Below are 21,635 nucleotides of genomic sequence, written 5' to 3' on the forward strand. Positions count from 1 at the left end.
GTTCCATTCTTTCCCTTTCTTAACAGATCAAACACACAATTTACCACTGTTTCCTCCCACCCCAATATTTTTTTATACCTCAGGTTAGCTTTTCCATATTGTTAGAATATGCCAGGCTCTAGTCTAAGAATTACATAAAGCAACCTCATTTAATCCTCTCAAAAGTCCTATGAAGTAAGCATGTTAAACCCCATTTTTTCAAATGAGAAAACTAAGGCATGAAGACTGGGTAATTTGCTCAAAACCACACAGCTAATAAATGGCAGAGCTGGGATTTGAGCCTGGTGGCTCCAGATTAAGAACTCTCAAATCATTACACTAAGATCAAATCAGACCAAAAAATTTTTTTTGAAAGCACCCTTTTATAAAGGGCTCTGCAAATGAAGATATCACCTACAAAGGCACTTCCTATAATCTGAGAATGTTAACTGTGTTCAACACAACTTTTAACATTTTTTTTGTATACTTCCATCCAAGTCATAACTGATTGCTTCAATAAATTTTTTAGTCTTTCACAAATATCTTTCAACATAGCAAAGAATCAAGTTTACAAAAATAACAAATGAAATCTAAGATTTTTCAAGATGTAAAACTAGCATATGACATTATCTAATAAATCACTATTTAAATATAGATTATGATTTTAATTATAAATATTTTCATTTATGTACTTAAAAGAAGCTTCATGAATTTTTTAAATTATTGCCCAAATAAGAGAGGTATATGCTTATGTTTTGAGGCAACTACACATTTAACACTCTAAATATAATCTTGGAATTCATATGAGAGAGGGGGAAGGTGAATTCAAAATCTCTTACCATTGATCTTTCAGGATATCCAAACAAATAGCCCCTGTGACGGAACTAATATTAGGATGCCATATTTTAGTGATAAACCGGACCTAGAATATAAAGCACACTTGAGTTTTTAAGGAACAGAAATAAAACATATATAGTTTAAGTAGAATTGCAAGAAAATAAAATCCTCAGATTAAAAAAAAGTGTCCATACTTACATTAAATCATTTTGCCTAGGTGAAAGGAGGGATGTAGAAGACAAAGCATTCAGTAAGCTGAATGTTGTCATTGACATTCTTTTTAAACCTTTTAATAAATGTTCCGCCGTAAAGAAACCCAACAATTACTAGGTGTTTAGAATTTACCTAACATAATGTTAGATGTTATGAGAAATACAACTAGGACTAAATAATAACAGTAAATATACTATTATATATAATATATAGAACATTATATAGTATATGTAATAATACATAGTACCTTACTTGCAATGATAATATAAAAATAAATAACGGACTAAAATCAATTTAAATAAATAAAGTAGTAAATAAAATCAAAATACAGATAGTAAATAGCAACTTGTTTAGTGTGATACGTAGAGCACACATAGGTCTGAAGGAAAAAGTAAGCAAGATCAGTACAAAGAAGCACAAGTAGTAAGTGGCTACAAGACTGCTCCCAATTTTTCTAGAGCAAGTTTTTTCTTAAATTCTTTTTTTAAAATAATTCAACAACTATTTGAAGGCCTATCATTATGTGCCAGGAATGGAGGAGACACCGAGGCTGAGAGTTCAAGAAATTTATCCAAAATTAAATACAAGTTAGCAATAGAACAAAATACAAACTCATACAATCTCATTTCAGATTGTCTCTCTAAACCTTACTATTGTGTGTTAGCATGGAAAAATAAGACACCAACAAAATGAAAATGCTAACTCTATCAGTTCACCATGAAATGAGATGTAGTTCATTGGTTCTTACTTATGAGCTTTTGGAGGATCTTTTTAAAATTACTGTTGTTATTCCAACACATGGTAAATCACCTGAGTTAAAATTCTTTAACACTTAATGGATTAATTATTATAAGCCAAGCAATGTTCTAAGTACTTTACAAAATATAAGTCGTTAATATATGCTCCAAATCTAAGCTATTTAAAAGAAGCTAAACTGCTTGCACTTCTCTCCTTGTACTTGGTTTGTACATACTACCTGTCTCTACATTCTTATCTACTCATTCAAATTTACTTAAATGCATTCTGAAAAAGCTTTAAGTCACCAATTACTTCAAAACACCTAAACTAATGGATACTTTATACTCCTTGAACCTTTTTTATTCTTAAAATAGTATTGCTGTTTTCAATGATACCTATTTCTCTCCAACCCCAGAACCACTATCTCATTAAAGGAGTCTTACTATTTTCAACTGGGTTACTGAACATACTATCGACTTTACTGGCTTCAGTTTTGTTCCTTCTACTCTATTCCCCCACTGAAACAAAAGAAGGTCTTTTACAACAAATCTGATTCCGGCACTACTCTACTTAAGGCCTTTTAATGACTTCTCATTTAAGATGACATTCTTAAACTGGCCCTAGCCTACCCCTCAAATCTCACTTCAGCCCCATATTCCCTGAACTTGGCGAACAAGTCATACCATAAAAATTTTTTTTTGCCCTGTTTCTTCTCTCAAGAACACATCTCAATGCCTTCTTCTGGCTAACTCCTACTTAACCTTCAGGTCAGCTTCAATATCACTTCTTCCTCATTTGTCCCCATAGCAGCCTATACTTACCTATGTCATAGAGTATTGGTCACATTTCTATAACCTCTTCCTTATTTGTCTGGTCTTCCCTGAAAGGCACAGTATCTGTCCTGCTTGCTAGAGCACCCAAGTATCTAACGTGCCTCATACTGAATGAATATGCAATTAATATTATGACAAACCTGTTATTATAGGGCTAAACCATAACCCTCTCAAATACAGTGCAGGTAAAGTTAAGATTAACAAATAGGGTTTATGTACAACAAACATTTCTTCATAACATATAACCACAATATTCACACATCTTAATTATTCCCCATTTCTTGAGTTCAAGGCATTAAGATACAAAATAATCATATGCCACAATTTTAATAACTCAAGGACATTATTTTTCGTGACTTACTTTAAAACAGAAGTTGGATGAAAACTCTCAACAGAATTAGAAACCAATTTTAAATGACTACTGAAGATGTCAGAAGGTTTATGTTTTAGGCTAGTTATCTAAAGTTGTGTGAACTATACCTTGCTTTTTAAAGAGTCTTTAATGCATGATTCTATACAGACTCTCATAAAAACAAATATGCATATATGAAAGACCATGCAAATTATTAAACTATTCCTTACTTTGTACTATAATCTAGTTATGAATAAATAACTTTGAATTTGCAGACAATCTAGTTAACTAATTTTCAAGAGGAAAACTATTATCCACCAGTACTGTCTTATATATGTAAGTATCTGTCTTGTGTTTTTTTGTGTGTGTGGTCTACCACTCTTTATCTCCTTTTCCTCTCTTGTTATTCTTTGTCACCAACTACCTCCTCTCTTAGATTCCTGTCACTTATTTATCTTTCTGAAGCCTTAAATATCACCAGTGATATTCATATGTATCCCAGAATTTTCTCCTGTTACTCTATACCAAATTCATATCCACTGTATTTGTCACCTTCTCTAACAGTGCTCCCACTCCTATTCCACATCAACAAAAAAACAGAATCCAAAGAATCTTGAAGAGATTAAGTATAAAAGTAACCATACAATGGTATTTATAATGACCTACTTGAGTCACATTTGACTAATTCAAAAGATGTGGAATGGTTTTAGTAGTAAAACATTAATAACAATTTAAGCCCCCTTATTTTCAGAAATCAAACTATTACTAGAGCCATCTGGATAGATTCAGAACACTCATTAGCTTTAAGGCACACCCAAAGAATAAAAGCAGTAATATTAATACCATGTATACAGTGTTACCATACCAATAAAGGAAGGGAACTATTCTTAGTTGTCTATATTGGCACACCAACATCAGTAATCTTATCTCCTCCTTCAGGGTGCATCCTATATTCATTCACTCTTCAGTTCAACAAACATTTTACACCTTCTTCATGGTAAAAATGAGATCATATTTCCATTGGGAATTTCCAGTCTCAAGCTTGAACTTTATATGTTACAATATTAACCCAACTTTAACTAACTTTTTTCCAAAAAAAAAATAAAACTGCTATTTTTTTCAAGCATGCATGTGCATATGGGCAGACTCATTAAAGGCTATTAGCATTGTTATTTATACTCCATTTCACATATAAAATGTTTATATGCCAAGGAAAAACTGGAAAATTCACAACCTAACCTCTAGTACAAAATTGCACAAATCATTGAGGTAAGAGTTTTCCTAATAAAATGGTTTTTTCATTAAAATAGACTACAATTAATTCTAGAAATAACATTATAGGCATTGAATCACATTCCTTCTACATTATATTCAACTAATTCAAAGCTTATCTTCTCTGTCTAGAAGTAAATCTTCTGCTAGTCAAGTAAATAATTTATTGCTGAATAATAAATAGAAAATACTCCATGGTCATGTTCAGATAAATCAATGTTTAGGTTTTTTCAATCTTGTGTAATTTTAACTGCACAGTACTAAGAGAATATCACCAGTTAACTTCGATATTTTACTTCCAAAGGCTTAAAATTAAACCTCAGCCTACATATTAAACATGTGAACATAAGTCAGCAAGACTTACACAATCCCCATTCTTTCCATTATATTTACCAATCAGCGAAAAGTGAAATCAATATAATACATATCTAGAACGTATTTATCCTAGGTTCACTAACATTTATTACAAAAGCTAATGCCATTAAATGGGATGAGTACTGTATTTAGAAGACTAAATTCCAACTGTGCCTGACTGAAGCTAATGGGAGACAATGTGGGTTGACTGAGAGAAGAGATTTTTAAATCTTGAAGCTACCTCAATATTGTACAGCTAGAATTAGGATAGCAGTATCCTAGAGCAACATGAGCTAATAATGAGTAAAAGCACTAGACGGACCTCAGTTCTTATATTTTCAGTCTATTTTTCTCACTGTACTAGAAAAAGAGAGAAGGAATTAATAAAAGTGATTTGAGAATTAAGTGAAATAATATATAAAGTGCCTAAATTAAAGTGCACAATTAAAAAGTGCACCTCATGATTTTCACTATAGAGTTGTGCAACCATCACCACAATCTAATTTTTTACCTCAAAAAGAAACCACATGACCATTAGCAGTCAATCCTCACTCTTCTTTACTCCCTCAGTCCTAAGCAACCACCAATGTATTTTTTATCTCTATGGATTTGCTTCTTCCAATGTTTCACTTCAAAGAAATCATACAAGGTGTGGCCTTTTGTTCTCAAGTTCATCTATCTCGTACACATATCAGTACTTCCTTAGTTTTATAACCAAATAATATTCTATGATATGGACATACCATGTTTCATTTATCTGTCCAGTTGATGGGCATTTAGGTCACTTTCAGTTTTTGGCTATTAGTAGTAGTGTTGGTATGAACATTTTTGTGTATGTTGTTATATGGACATATGTTTTCATTTCTGTTGGGTAGATACCTTGAAGTAGAATTGCTAGATCATAAGGTAACTCAACATACACCATTCTGATCAAACTATTTTCCAAGGCAGCTCCAACATTTTTACATTTCCACCAGCAATCTATGAGTTTCAATTTATAGAGGAAATTTAAGTGTCAATGCTACTGTATTTTAAAATGGTTAGAGAGAAACCAACAGACTACTTCAAGAAAGGCCCTTTAGGGTGGCAGTCACTGATTAATGCTAGCTACTATTTACGGAGTGCTTACTCTGTGCAGGCACTGTTGTATTAATTTCATTAAATCTCATGTACCATAAATTACTCAATACATCATTATTTTATGTGCCCATGATAAAGAAAAAAGCTGCCAATTAAAGTATGAGAAGTCATGCATTGAAAGATGCATCCTGATTTCAGAGATGTTAAAAATGTGAAAAAATGTGAAAATTCACAGAATTATTCAACTACCATTTGTTACATGGATTAATTCCTTAATCTTTACAATCCTATGGAAGGATTTTACAGGTGAGGAAACTGAGGCACACAGCAGCTAGCTTGTCTAAAACTAAAAAGCCAGTTAAATGGCAGAAGTTAAGAATTGAACTGTGGCTGATTGCTCTTGTTCTTGGTAGAGTCATATTCACTGTTTCCAAGGTTACACCCTCACTCCTTCCTCGTCAGGATTAAGAAAGTAGAACACAGTGGGCCTTATGGGATCCAGGTTCTGTTTAACCTTTAAGCTTCAGTTCCCTCATTTATTAAGACTTTTATAAATTTCAGGAAAGGCATGTAAAATTCTTAACACAAAACACTGACAGCTGTTACTATGATTATTTAATAGAAAAATGTAGTGATTGAGAGCAGTCTCTCTTGAGGTCTTTTCTTTTTCTTCCTCATTCTTATGAGGTCACCCTTATCTCTAAAATGTTTTATAAATCTTTTAAGTTCAGGGTGTTCTACATTTAGAGTGCCCTATGTGACTATTCGTTCTAATGATAACACTGACAACCTAGATGAATCCAGTGGAGAGTAACCAGGATGAGGATGAAAATTAAGTCACAGGTACATGATGAAAGCTTAATAGTCATCATCTCAAAAAATGTTTTCTTTTTTAATACTGTATAACTTTCTCAAACACAAACTACTTTTATAAGAGAAAAGAAAACAAACAAAAAAAACCAACCAGGCTTAAAAGATGGAAACCACTAAAATGTCCATTGACAGCTGAATAGATAAAATGTGGTATATATGTACAATGGAGTCAATTTAGCCTTAAAAAGGAATGAAATCCTGACACATGCTATAATATGGATGGAACCTTGAAGACATTATGTGAAGTGGAATAAGCCATATACAAAACAACCATTATTATATGATTGCACTTAAATAAGGTACCTTATTTAAGTCAAATTTATAGAGAGAAAGTAGAGCAGTGGTTACCAGGAACTGGAGACATGGGATAAAAGGGAGTTGCTGCTTAAAAGGAAATGAAAAAGTCTGGAGCTGGACTGGATGGGGATAGCTTCACAACAACACATATGTACTTAACTGGCCACTTAACTGCACACTTAGAAATGGCTAAAATGGCAAATTTTATGTCATGTATTTCTTACCACAATTAAAAAAATTAACAAGGCTTATCAGAAAATAGATATATATAAGCAACAGAATAAAAGGCACCCCAAACTGGTAGATGACCCCAATTCACCCTGGAACTTCCATTATTACATCTGTTCTTTAAATGGGAATGACCAGTAGGTTGAATGAATGAATTTCAGAACATTTTCTGAATGACTACTACCATATGCTCAAGGCACACCATATATGTTAGGAGCTACAGAAAATACAGAGGTGTATAAGGCATGGTCCTTCACACTTTGGGAGTATAATAGCCAGTGAAAGATACGCACACCCAAATACATTAATTGGTACAGTATTCATGTTGCTACCAAATAAATGATTGAAAATACATTGTGAGAGCAGAGGGAGAAGCAATTTGTGGACACAGCTTAATGGAGAAAATGATACTTTTCTTACCTAGATCTCAAAAGAAAGCTAAAATTTTAAATGACAGAGATAATGTTTCAAGTGAAAATGACAGAAAAGTATGAAAGAGTAAGTATCATCTACAAAGAGCAAATAATCTAGGCTGGAAAATGACACCCACATTGTGGTTGGGGGAGTAGAAGACTAAGATGAGAAAGAGTAACATTAGGTTGTAGGAAGTTTTAAGTGCCCAGCTAAGGAGTTCAGACTTTATTTACAAGGAAAGAAAAGGAGTATGATCAAAATTGCATTTTAGGAAAATAGCAGTACAAAGAACGAATAGGAGTGGCAAAGATGGAAAGGTAATTAAACAGACAAAATAGGAAATTAAAGACCTAAATGAAAGCAGACATCACAAGATATAAAGCTGTTGGTCAAAAATTAAGTTTAGGTTAGTTCCCATTGTTATATATGATCCTAAGATATTGCATTTCCTCTTTTAACATTCACCACAGTTGCAGTTATTTGTTCATTTTTTTTTTCCTGCAAGAATATGAGCTCCATGAAAGCGAAGACCGTGTAAGTCTTATTTATTGCTGTATCAAATAAATGGATGAATTCTCAATACATTCTTCTCTAAAAAAACATGCTTCTCTGAGGCAAATAAGAAGTTGTATAAGGTTCCTCTAAATTGACAGATGCAAATCCTATTCCTCTCAAGAGCCATTTACTGGCTGCCTCTGAGTAGCTTACTTTTCATTCCAAGTCCAGAAGAAAACCATCTGCCATTACCTGAAATCTTTTCAACACTTAATTTACATAGTAAGCAACTCAGAAAGCTGTCATTTTAATAAACACTGAAATATGTATTAATTAAATGGGCCAAGAAATATATTTTGGAAGTTCATGCACAAAAATAGGCTTACAATACCTTAGGGGGGTTAAATGGATATGTTTCTGGTATTTTTATCTCTAGTTGGTATCTTCCTCCTAAAAAATGGGGAAAACAGAAAGTTAAAAAAAATGCTGCTCACTTTAAATATGTGAAGTCAAATATAGTTATAGAACTTTTTGAAACGTGTAGTATATTTAATAACAAGTTTGTTTTAAAGTTGAAACACAAAAGGAAATAATCAAAAGCACTGGTTTTTAATTGAAAGTTTATTTAACACATAAAGAATACACACTGTATACAACTGGATGAACGAATACACTAAATCCAGAGAATCCAATGCCAAATACTTCACTGGGATAATTAAGTAGTATAGGTTTTCACTCTCTTTGTTTCCTTCAGTCCACACTGATAAAAGTTGCTAAATAACAGAAAAAACTGAAAGAAAAAAAGAAGAAGAAAGGGCAGGCAGGGAGGTTTAAAGGCATAGATGGTAGAGAAAACATATATATAGATTATGTCATAAACTGGAAAAAAAAAAAACTTACTCCTATCTGGTTCTGTCAAACGCAGAAATGTCCTAACCTTTTAACTTGTGCCCTAAATTAAATGGTAACACTTTTTTTAAAACTATTCTCTTCCGCTATATAGGTTTACAAAATACAGAACTTTACAAAGTTCTGTAACTAGTAAAATATAACAGAAGACAAAGTTCTGTTTTGATTTGAAGCTACTGCGAGCAGCTAACAGCTAAACTGGTATTTTAAAAGTTTATCAACTTCCCACAACTGGGGTATTCAAGGGGAAGATAATTGCTTCTCAGAAAACTGCGAAGGGAAAAGTCTTGCACTGGATGAAAGGTTGGACTTGAATTGTAAGAACCTCCCAATTCTAAGATTTTTTAGCCAATTAACGTGGAATATTTGCTATTCCAAAATACAGCAAATAAAACCGTGCTACCAAAATATTTACAAACTATGCCTTGGCATTTGCCTCAAAATAATCAAGTGAAGGGATGGATTAGATCAAAGACTGGCTCTGAGTTGATAATTACTATAGCTGGCTGATGAGTAGATGGAAGATTCTATACCATTTGCCTTTGTCGGTATGGATATGAAATTTTCCAAAGTAAAAGTGTGCACTGCACTAAGAGCATTATTAATTTCAAAACGCCATACATTCAACTCTCAGTATATCCTGGATTCTCTCAAATCTACCTCCTCCACTGTTAGGAATAGAGGAATGTGGATTTTGGAGAAAAACTAAGAGCAATTCATTTGGTACCACTTTGTTCAAGTCCTTTTTGATTCATAAGTGACTGATGCATAAGTTTGAACTAGATTGAACCACGGGGCATATGGCAGTCGTGAAATAAAAATGAAAGCTGTCAAAATAAAAGAAAAAAACAAAAACAAGACAGTAAGAGAAGAGTAAGGAAATTTTAACTATAGAGATGACTTTATGTTCTGAGTTATAGATGCTAGATTTAAATATAAGGTTAATAAATTTGGCTTAAGTAATATGTAGGTTCTTTTTCTTTTTAACAATCTTACTCTTATCTGATTAAATTCCAGGTTGCTATCTCTCAATCTTTTATATAAAGTTCTTCCTTCTTCAATGCCCAAAACAATCTCTTAGGAGCATGTGTGAGAACCCAGAGATATTATACAAATAATGCTTGACCCTTAAGTCCCCCAAATACTTCCAGTCCATATACAATTAATATGCTCTGTCTTGCACTATTATCTGACAACTTCCAGTGACATATAACCACTATAGCATTAGTCATAGCATTAGTTGATATATATCAGAGCAAAACAACTAAGGGAGTTTTATGACAACTACATTATGCATATTATAACAGCTTGCACTAAAAAGCATTTACTTCTTGGAGAATGACTTTTAATATTAACAATTTATAATCTTTAAATTTAACTTAATCAAAAGGGAAGATGAGGAACAGATGAGATTTTTTAAAGTATCAACAATTCCATAAATTCAAAACAACTTTTAGGAAGAAAGGCTCAAGAACTAAATTGTTCCTTTGCTACTGAATTATTAGGGTAAAAGAAGTAAACTGAGTCAAGTAACATGTGCAATACAGTAATGTTTCAATGGGTGGTCTACTTCTCAATCTGATTTTAACATAACACAGCTGCCTCATTACTTAATGATGGTTATAAATAGCTTAATATTCCACATGTAAACTTTTGCCTTAGCTATTGAGATTCAAAAAACAAAAAAAAAACCCTCAAAAACTAACAAAAGACCTGCAGTTAAGTATTATAAAAATATTTTACCCATATTCATATTCAGAAAAGTATCTAAGTTTATGCCATTGAATGGTGCTTTCCCAACAAAATGAACTTCTCTTCAAATAGTTTTATGATAAAAAGAATACAATTTAAGTTAATTTATCTCAAATATATACCCCAAAAGCATATTAAACTAATCTCATCAAACATTAATTTCTTATTTAGTGGCAGCAGCAGAAATAAACACTTAAAAATGACCAAACTTGTTTCTAATTAGTAACAACAGTATATTTTTAAGTTAATCATCCTACAAATAAGTGTGTATTACCCAATTTTAAAAAATACATTGACCTTTATTAAGGTTGCCAAGAAGGTAATGAACATTTTGCATACCAAATTAGGCCAAGAGGTATCCTGCTTCAGTATCAATTTGCTGGAAGAGCTCTAGAATGATAATGCTACTTACTGCCTCACTGTCTTTTAAAAATACATCTGAACAATCTAAAGAAGTAAGTCAAGAATATTTATGCCTGCCTTCAAGAAGCTAATATATCATTAGACATATCATCGGCTATTAAGAACTTGTTTTTTATAAGATAACTAAAGATCTCTTCTCCATCTAATGACTGTCAAAAGGACCAGGTAAATAGCATCCATGAAAGCATCCAGACAAAAGCCTGGCATTCAGGAAGCATTCAAACATAAAAATATAAAAAATTAAATGATGTCTAGAAATGACTCATATGAATCATAAAACAGAAAGTAAAATTTTATCTTTTAAGATTTGGTAGGATATGCTAATGACTTTGTAGGAACTTTAAAAATTTTAGTAAAAACAGAAAAATATTCTAGAACAATGCTTTTTTTCTGAAAAATTTTCAGTAACTGTTCATTACAGAATTATAGAACCACCACATTCAAAGTAGATATAACCACCACTCCTAAAATTCAGTCAATCCTAATTTATTCAAAAGCAGAAACTGATCAGAAACATAGGCTTTGAAGTCAAAGGCTATTAGGACTCAAATCTCAGCTGTGGCACCTACATATTTGACCTTAAACAAGTTACTTAATTTCTGTGAGTTTAAGTTTCTTCATCTATGAAACAGTGAGTAATAACTGTACTTACCTCATATGTTGCATAAAGATTCAATGAGAAAATACATGTAAAGCTCTAATAACTCAATGTTACTACTTACTATAAATTTGTTATATGATTTCTATTAGACAAATATTTGAATGCCTAATATGTTAGAAACTTGGTTATGCTACATAACCAAATTTACAGTAATATTCATTAGTGAAAATCTGCCAGGTGAGGAAATAAAAAGCTACAAAGCTTCTTTTTGTATCTTACCACTCAATTTCTTGGTCTAACATAGCTATAGACTTAGTCTGTGAAAATGAGGTTCAGCAAAGCTGCCTTTCTTTTCTTTATGCCTTGAAATGACCACTCAAAAATTTTCCTGAATAAAGAAAACTAAATATTTGGAATATAGCCTGTATGAAGACATGTGAGTGAATGAAATGCTAAATGACATACAAGGAAGAGGATCTTTAAAAAAAATAATAACAAGCATTTTATCAGTCAGAAATTTAGGACAAGGTTTGTTTGTTATACATACCATATGAAGGGTAACTGAGAGTCTATTAGTCCATATAATTTAGAGGCTTGATATGCTAGATGTTTTATGCTGTTAAATTCTAACCTATATAACCTGTAACTTGGCTCTAGTAAATCTATTTTGCGAAAGGAAAAAATTAGCTACAATTCAGTAAGAAAAATGAGTCTACGTAAGTATCTAAACTTATTATTCGAAAATGGCTGTATATCCTAAGCCAAATGAAGTTCCCTTCCAGGTAGTTTACAGATGCTTAAGATTATTCTATTTAATGTTTCAGAGAAGTTCTAATACCCACAATATTTTATACAGAAAAAGTACTTGCCTTCATATGGTGTGTCTGGAGGTCCTGCTATTTCTCCTCTTAATTCTGTAAAATTCTCATCTACAAGATCTACTTTAATTTGGTTTTTGCTCGTCTTAAAAATAAACAGAAAATAAATGTTAGTTATATCAGCAAGAAAAAGCCTATTTTAAAGTATTACCTGTAAAAAATTTTGAATCTCCCCCTTTCATAAATGTATCTCCTCTCATAAAATAGTATGTGGTTTTCAAGGACTTAATTAGCCACTTTAAAGAATATTTAAAACAAAAAAACTAAAAAATTTTCGCTTCGATGTTTTTAATGAAATAATACCACTTTGAACAATACTACAATGGCTTTCAGGAATGTTTAAAGAAAAATATTAGACACCTATTTTATATTTACCAACTTCATGTACATTAGGTCCAAAGTAATAAACCTATTCATCTGTAGGTGATCGCTGCTGTATTATACCCCCAAACTAAATAGGTTCTATCCCTATAAAACAGAAAATTCAGGGTCCCTAAAAGCCATTCAGGCTATAAGCTCTCAGAATGGTGAAAAGCTCTAAGCATCTAATTAATTTCCCTTTACGTGAAAATTCCTGAAGCCTAAAAACCTCACTAAAATCTTCAAATGCCTTCTTCTATTTGTTTTTCTGTTTATTTCAGTGGCAACTACCTACTTTTTCTAAACAGATTATTTTAATTTGTCTACATCTGTTTATTTTGTACTTTACACATCTTAAAATACTTTCTTTCATATCACTTCCATCTCTCAATCCATTTTTCTGAGCCAACGGTGACCTTAAATGATTCAGAAAACCCTCCAGTGAGATTCAAGTTAATGTTTACAGGTAGCTGTTTGCAAATGGGCTCTTAAAAACTATTTTCTAACCTATACTAGCATCTTATTTATCTATATTCTTAAAATAGAAAATCCTCCTCTTTTTTCAATTTTTAAAAACAGAAATCCTTAATATACAAGGTATGTTTTCATTTTTGGCTTAAGATCTCATACTTTTACCTAAGTCATACAACATTATCTCCTCTTACGGAAGAAAAGCCATGCAATATTTCAAGAGTAAATTTTTGCTTTTGAACCAACCTTCTTAAGCATGCTTACTTGGATGGAACAGTGTAAGAATTACTGTTTTAAGGTCTTTGGCTCCCTTTCAAACAGAAAAACCCCCAAGAGAAGATACTATTTTTATTTTTTCTATACTAAACAGTTCTAATACAGAATGAATGTTAAGCTCAGAAAAAAATATATTACTTAAAAACCAAATCTTAAAGATTTCATGATTCCTAATTAATCTTACCTTTTAAATAAGAATGCAGGATTAGAAAACTTACTTTATTCAGTATAAAAACATTTTAAATTGTATTGATTTATTTCATAACCTTTTTTTAAACATCTGGGATTAAAGCACTTTATATTTTTCTGAAGATTATTTAAGCCCAAAATTAAAGTTAATTATAAATATGCATGAGGAACTTCTAGTATCCTAAAAAATCATTATCATCCTTGGTATTTGTGGTAGAGTATGAAATATGCATTTTAGCAATAAAAAACTTTTTTCTAGTATGCACAGAAATGAACAATGTTAAAATGGAAATCTGAAGCTTCAGACTTTTACTGAACAAATTAAGAAGCTACAAGTTTAACTACAAGATTCCATTTTCCCCCTAAGACTTCTAACTAATCAGTAAAGAGTAACTGGATCTTGAAAATCATCAATGTGTTCAAAGTTCTCAAGAGCTTCTCACAATACCTCCTTCCCGAAAAGAAGTAGATAACCTTAAAAATGTCAGAATACTGAACAACAGCATTTGACTAAACTTTTGGGAAAGGAGAAGATAATAGAAATTAGTAAAGCTTACTTCCAGATTGCCACCAACTGCCTGGTTAGTAAATTACTAATGCTAAACAAACAATTACTGATTTTTATATCTCTGTCCTAATCACACTCAAACTGGATTTCAGAGAAAAAAGGACCTTTTTTTTCCCATTCTGGAGAAAGAACATTATTAGTGTGTAAAAATTTTACAAAATCAGCTCGAGAAAATCCAATCACCATGATGAATCCCATTATAAAGAAGCTTTCTATATGGTCTAGTGCAGGGTCTTTACCTACAGATAACCAAAGATAAAAGAAAATGTAAAGTTAAAGACAGATGTTTCACAGCTTTATTCTTCTATCATACAACATCCATCCCTTATTACCTCCACAGTTAAACTCAAACATCTAGTTATTCTGCAATCAAAAACTGCAATCCAGTGGGCCCACACACTAATTTACAATCCCATTTAAGACTCAAGAATGTAAGGAAGACATGGAAAATTATAAAAAAGGATAGTATTTTAAAAAGAATGCTTTGGAGTCAGATACGAGTTGAATCCTAGTTCTGCCACTTACTGTGGTGCTAATTAGGTAAGTCACTTAACATCTAACTCTCGATTTTGTTATTGTAAAATGAGACTATACTATCTCAGAATTAAAGGATGATCTGGGTAGAATCAGAATAACCTTCCCCAACCAGTATTAGTTAACAAAACCTTTGATTTTCAAAGGCCTATTTCATTAATTTCACAGTTCTGTTTCCAGTCTAAGAATAGAAATATAACTACTAGTATTTTTTATTTTATTTTTTATTATTATTTAATTTGTTATTCATTTTAATACCTGAAACAACTAGAGAGGCTAAAGCTTCTGGATGAAGCCTTGAAGAACTGTGTTACCACTGCACGGTATTTTTTGTGAGGACTGCTACAAAGCTGCTTTTCTACACTTTCTTCTCCCAACTCAGCTAAATACAGAGTGAGACCTCTACTAGTCCTGGTTTTTCTGAGGTTACCTTGTGCCTCCAAATGCATTTCTAAGATGAAGAGAAGCTACAAACCATCAACAAAATGAAAAGACAACCTAATGAATGAGAGAATATATTTGCAAATGACATACCTGATAAGGAGCTAATATCCAAAATACATAAAAAAACACTTACAACTCAATACCAAAAAGAAAAAAAAACACAACTAATCCAATTAAGAACAGGCAGTGGACCTCAATGACATTTTTCCAAAGAAGACATTCAGACTGCTGACAGACAGATGATGAAAAGATGCCCATCATCACTAATCATCAGGAAAATACAAATCAAAAAGCCAAATGAGATACCACTTCCCACTAGTAAGAATAACTAATACTAAAAAACAAGAAATAACAAATGTTGGTGAGGACATGGAGAAAAGGGTACCCTTGTACACTGTTGGTGGGAGTGGGAATGTACATTGGTGTAGTGACAATGAAAGAAGTACGGAGGTTTCTTTAAAAAAAAAAAAAAAAATGACCCCAAAGATCCACTTCCGGGAATTTACCCAAGAGAACAAAATCACTAATTTGAAAAGATATATGCACCCCTATGCTTGTTGCAGCATTATTTACAACAGTCAAGATAAGGAAGCAACCTGAGAGTCCACTGAGGCAACATGGATGGACCTACAGGATATTATGCTAAGTGACATAAATCAGACAGAGAAACCATGATTTCACTTATATGTGGAATCTGAAAAACAAAACAAATGACTAAAATTTAAAATGGAAATAGACTCATAAACACAGAGAATGGACTTCTGGTTACCATGAGGGTATGGAGGTGGGGAGTAGATGAAATTGGTAAAGGGGATATAGAGGTATGAACTTCATATTATAAATGAATCAGAGGAACAGAAGTACAGCATGGGGACTATAGCCAATATTTTAATATCTTTGTATGGTGACAGATGATAACCACACTTACCATAGGGAGCATTCAGTAACATATATAACTTGTCAAATCACTATGTTGTACATCTGAAACCAACATAATACTGTTTATCAACTATATTTCAATTTAAAAAAATTTTTTAAAGAAAAGCTACAGCTCCTAGTAAGCATGTTTTAAAAATACTATTTTAAGATATATGTAAAGTATGCAAAATAGCACACAGCGTTGAAGCTAATTTGGATGTGGCAAATGAACATCACTGCAAATAAGCAACAGTGCAGAATGTAAAGTGATTCTAAAAGGCTTCCAAGGCCAAGTCTTTAGTGAATTGATCTTATCACAAAATTCTTTAAAATAATTCCTGGGGTCTACTATATGCCAGAAAGCAATCTCGAATGTTAGTGAACAAAACTGAGTCCCTGCTCACACGGAGCTTACATTCTGCTGGGAAAAAGAAACTGAAAGATTTTATCATATAAAAACTAAGTATAGAATATATTGTTGTTTAACCTATTTATACTTACCATGTGACCTTAAGCAAGTTTATTAACTGCTCTGTACCTCAGTTTCATCCTCTGTCACTTTGGGGTTATAATAGTACTTACCACATAAAGTTCATGGGGTAACATAATGAGTTAATATAGTATATAGAACAATGCCTGTCACACAGTAAATGCTGAATGTACAGTAGTCAATATTGTAATATGCTCCCTTTTGACAATGATGTTGGAATAGAAAACTTCTAACTAAAGTAAGCAATGTAATTTTTAAAGGATAATTTATCACAGTAGTCTCACTTCTATTTATTCTGGAGAATTCATTCTATAAAAAATAACATAGAGGAGCCAAAACGGCGGCATGAGTAGGTCAGCGGAAATCTCCTCCCAAAACCATATATATTTCTGAAGATACAACAAATACAACCATTCCTAAAAGAGAGACCAGAAGATACAGTACAACAGCCAGGCTACATCTACACCAGCGAGACCCCAGGTCCTCACAAAGGGGTCAGATACAAGCCGCGGCCCAGCAGGACCCAGGCACAGCCCCCACCCCAGCTCCCAGCAGAAGGAGAGAGTCAGAATAGGGAGGGAGTGGGAGCCCAGGACTGCCAAATACCCAGCCCTAGTCAACTGCACTGGGAGCGCAGACACAGTGCACGGTGTTCTGGATACCAGGGAAATGGAACAGTAAAACCTGTGAGCGGGTTCCCACAGGCGGTGCCCCTGGCACAAAAGAAAAGGAAGTGTTTTTTGAAAGTCTGAAAGGGACAGGAGCCTCACAGCTGGACGGAAGAGTCCGGCACACTCAGCCCAGCAGCTGGGAATCCCGGGGAACTCCAGGCACCCTAGCCCCCTGGGCGTCAACACAGCTCTGAGACCCCTCACGACAATAAACAGCCTCCTGGCCATTCCCCCTTCACCACAGCCCTGCCATACCAGAGCAGCAGCCAGAGACGGGCCACGCCCACAGCAGCCGCACAGAGCCCCCTCCGCAGCCGCCCGGGCCAGACTCAGAGGCCCCATTTGCACGCAGCTGCCCAGCACAAGCTGTTAGGGGTCACTGTTCTCATAGGGAGGAAAGGCAACAGGCAAGCAGAAAGGAACTTTATTCTCTCAGCTGACACACGCGCTAACTGCCTATGACTACCTCTATCGCCATGAAAAGGCAGAAGAATTTGATACAGACAAGAATAACCCAGACATCCCCTGAGAGGAAACCTGGGAGATAGATTAAACTAATCTTCCTGAAAAAGAATTCGAAATAAAGGTCATAACCATGCTGATGGAGCTGCAGAGAAAAATGCAAGACCTAATGAATAGTTAGGAGGGAGAATACAAAAATAAAACAATCTCTGGAAGGACCCAAAAGCAGAATGGATGAGGTGCAAGAGACCGTTAATAGAATAGAAATCAGAGAAGAGGAACGCAGAGAAGCTGACACACAGAGAGATAAAAGCATCTCCAGGAATGAGATAATATTAAGAGAACTGTCTGACCAAAGCAACAGAACAACATCAACATTACAGGAGTACCATAAGATGAGAAGGAAAAAGGGATAGAAAGTGTCTTTGAAGAAATAATTGCTGAAAACTTCCCCAAACTGGGGGAGGAAATAGTCACTCAGACCACAGAAGCACACAGAACTCCAAACACAAGGGACCCAAGGAGGACAACACCAAGACACATAATTAAAATGGCAAAGATTAAGGACAATGACAGAGTATTAAAGGCAGCCAGAGAGAGAAAAAAGATCACCTACAAAGGAAAACCCATCAGGCTATCATCAGACTTCTCAACAGAAACTTTACAGGCCAGAAGAGAATAGCATGATAAATTAAATGCAATGAAACAGAAGGGCCTTGAACCAAGGATACTGTATCCAGCACAATTATCATTTAAATAGTAAGGAGGGATTAAACAATTCCCAGACAAGCAAAAGTTGAGAGAATTTGCCTCCCACAAACCACCTCTACAGGATATTCAGGAGGGACTACTGTAGACAGAAGCAATCCTAAGGCTAAATAGATGTGACCAGAGAAAATAAAATCACAGCAAAGAAAGCAGACCAACCAAATACTAACTAAAAGCAAAAAATAAAATCAACCACCAACAAAAGCAGTCAAAGGAAACCCAAAAGAGCACAAAATAAAACACATAGGATATAAAGAATGGAGGAGGTGAAATAAGAAGGGAGAGAAATAAAGAATCATCAGACTGTGTTTGTAATAGGTAAATAAGCGAGTTAAGTTAGACAGTAAGATAGTAAAGAAGCTAACCTTGAACCTTTGGTAACCACAAACTTAAAGCCTGCAATGGCAATAAGTACATATCTTGCAATAATCACCATAAATGTAAATGAACTGAATGCACCAATCAAAAGAAACAGAGTAACAGAATGGATAAAAAAGCAAGACCAATCTATATGCTGCTTACAAGAGACTCACCTCAAACCCAAAGACATGCACAGACGAAAAGTCAAGGGATGGAAAAAGGTATTTCATGCAAACAACATGGAGAAAAAAGTAGGTGTTGCAGTACTAGTATCATACAAAATAGATTTCAAAACAAAGAAAGTGACAAGAGATAGAGGACATTACATAATGATAACAGGGTCAGTCCAACAAGAGGATATAACCATTATAAATATATATGGACCCAATACAAGAACACCAACATATGTGAAACAAATACTAACAGAATTAAAGGAGGAAATAGAATGCAATGCATTCATTTTAGAGACTTCATTCAACACACCACTCAATCCAAAGGACAGATACACAAGACAGAAAATAAGTAAGGACACAGAGGCACTGAACAACACACAAGAACAGATGGACCTAACAGACATCTATAGAACTCTACACCAAAAAGGAACACAATACACATTTTTCTCAAGGGCACATGGAACATTTTCCAGAACAGACCACATACTAGGCCACAAAAAGAGCCTCAGTAATTCAAGAACATTGAAATTCTACCAACCACCTTCTCAGACCACCAAGGTATAGAAATAAATGGTACATAGAGTGTAAAAAGGCTCACAAACACAAAAAAGGCTTAAAAACATGCCCCTACAGATTAAAGATGACATGAGAGGAGAGACAGAGGCTTCCTCCTAAAACTGGATACAATTAGAAAATATAGTTGGCGCAACTAATCCTGAGAGAGCAACAGGAAAGAGGATGGCATCAGACTGCACACACCTGGAGAAAAGAGCAGTCCTCACCGAACAGGGTAACGAACCAGAGCTGTGGCTCTGCAGGACCCGAGCCAAGCTCAATGGCGGGAGGAAGAGAAACAGAGCAGGGAGGGAGTGGAAGGCTTGGGACTGCTAAATACCTAGCTCCGGAGATCTGCTCTGGGAACACAAACCTACATTTCATGGTGCTTTCATGAGACTCATATGACTATCGGTTTGGAAAGTTAATACAGGCAGAATTCCTGGCGAGACTGGGATTCCGGCAGCTTGTGAAAAGCAGGGATCCATATCTGGCTGCTCTGGGAAAAAAACTTATACCTGTGTGCCCGGCCCACTGGCTCAGGCAGTGGAGACAGGCACAGGAGACAGGAGGCGGAGAACAGCTCTTTCTTTCCTCCAGGCACCAGTACCACTCCCCCGCGATCCCCAACATTACTTCAGGGGCTGCGCAGCTCCAGAATAGAGCTTCTGGACACTAGATGGCGCCATATACAAACATGAAACGCCAAAGGAACCTTGTCCAGAATAAAATTATTAATACAACTCCCGAGAAAGATTTAAATGATATGGACCTCGTGACTCTTCCTGAAAGGGAGTTCAAAATAAAAATCGTCTACATTCTAATGGAGGTACGGAAAGACATCCAAGAACTCATGAATGAATTCAGGTCGAAGATCCAGTTGTTGAAGAGCACGATGGAGGGTATTAAAAGCAGGTTGGATACAGCGGAGGAGACAATAAATGAAATAGAAACTAGAGAAGAGGAATAGAAGGCTGAGGCACAGAGAGAAAAAAGGATCTCTAAGAATGAAAGAATATTGAGAGAACTGTGTGACCAATCCAAGTGGAACAATATTCGCATTATAGGGATGCCAGAAGAAGAAGAAGAGACAGAGAAAAGGATAGAAAGTGTCTTTGAGGAGGTAGTTGCTGAAAACTTCCACAATCTTGGGAAGGAGATAGTATCTCAGGCCATGGAGATCCACACTCCCAACACAAGGGACCCAAGGAAGACAACACTAAGACACATAGTAATTAAAATGGGAGACATGAAGGATCAGGACAGACTGCTAAAAGCAGTCAGAGAGAGAAATAAGATCACATACAAAGGAAAGCCCACCAGGCTAACATCAGATTTCTCAGCAGAAACTTTACAGGCCAGAAGGGAGAGGCATTATGTATTTAATGCCATGAAGGAGGTCGGCCTGGAACCAAGATTACTTTGTCCGGCAAGATTATCATTTAAATTTGAGGGAGTTATTAAACAATTTCCTGATAAGCAAAAGCTGAGAGAATTTACATCTCTACAGTCTGTTTTGGACGGACTGCGATAGATGGAAGTGTTCCTAACGTTGAATAGCTGTCACCAGAGATAATAAAACCACAGTAAAGAAAGTAGAACAGCTAATTACAAAGCAAATGCAAAATTAAATTAACTATCCTCAAACTCAATCAAAGGATAGACAGGTAGTACAGAATTTGATACCTAATATATAAAGAATGAAGGAGGAAGAAAAAGGAGGAGAAATAGAAAAGAACCTTTAGATTGTGTTTGTAACAGCATACTAAGTGACTTAAGTTAGACTCTTAGATAGTAAGGAAAGTAACCTGAAATCTTTGGTAACCACAAATCTAAAGCCTCAAATGGCATTAAGTACATACCTATCG

General features: G+C 34.4%; 1 protein-coding gene across 1 annotated transcript in view; it reads right to left on the reverse strand.

Moving 5' to 3' along the window:
* UBE2K (ubiquitin conjugating enzyme E2 K) overlaps positions 1-21,635 on the reverse strand; it is a 63,665-nt gene that overhangs the window by 10,199 nt on the left and 31,831 nt on the right. Inside the window, exons 2-4 of the mRNA XM_017662459.3 lie at positions 12,520-12,613; positions 8,357-8,415; positions 819-901 (exon numbers count right to left, since the gene is read on the reverse strand). Of these exons, the coding sequence (XP_017517948.1) occupies positions 819-901; positions 8,357-8,415; positions 12,520-12,613 (236 nt within the window). The remainder of the gene's footprint in view (positions 1-818; positions 902-8,356; positions 8,416-12,519; positions 12,614-21,635) is intronic.

Source organism: Manis javanica, chromosome 5, assembly GCF_040802235.1.
Source record: "Manis javanica isolate MJ-LG chromosome 5, MJ_LKY, whole genome shotgun sequence".
Taxonomy (NCBI): domain Eukaryota; kingdom Metazoa; phylum Chordata; class Mammalia; order Pholidota; family Manidae; genus Manis; species Manis javanica.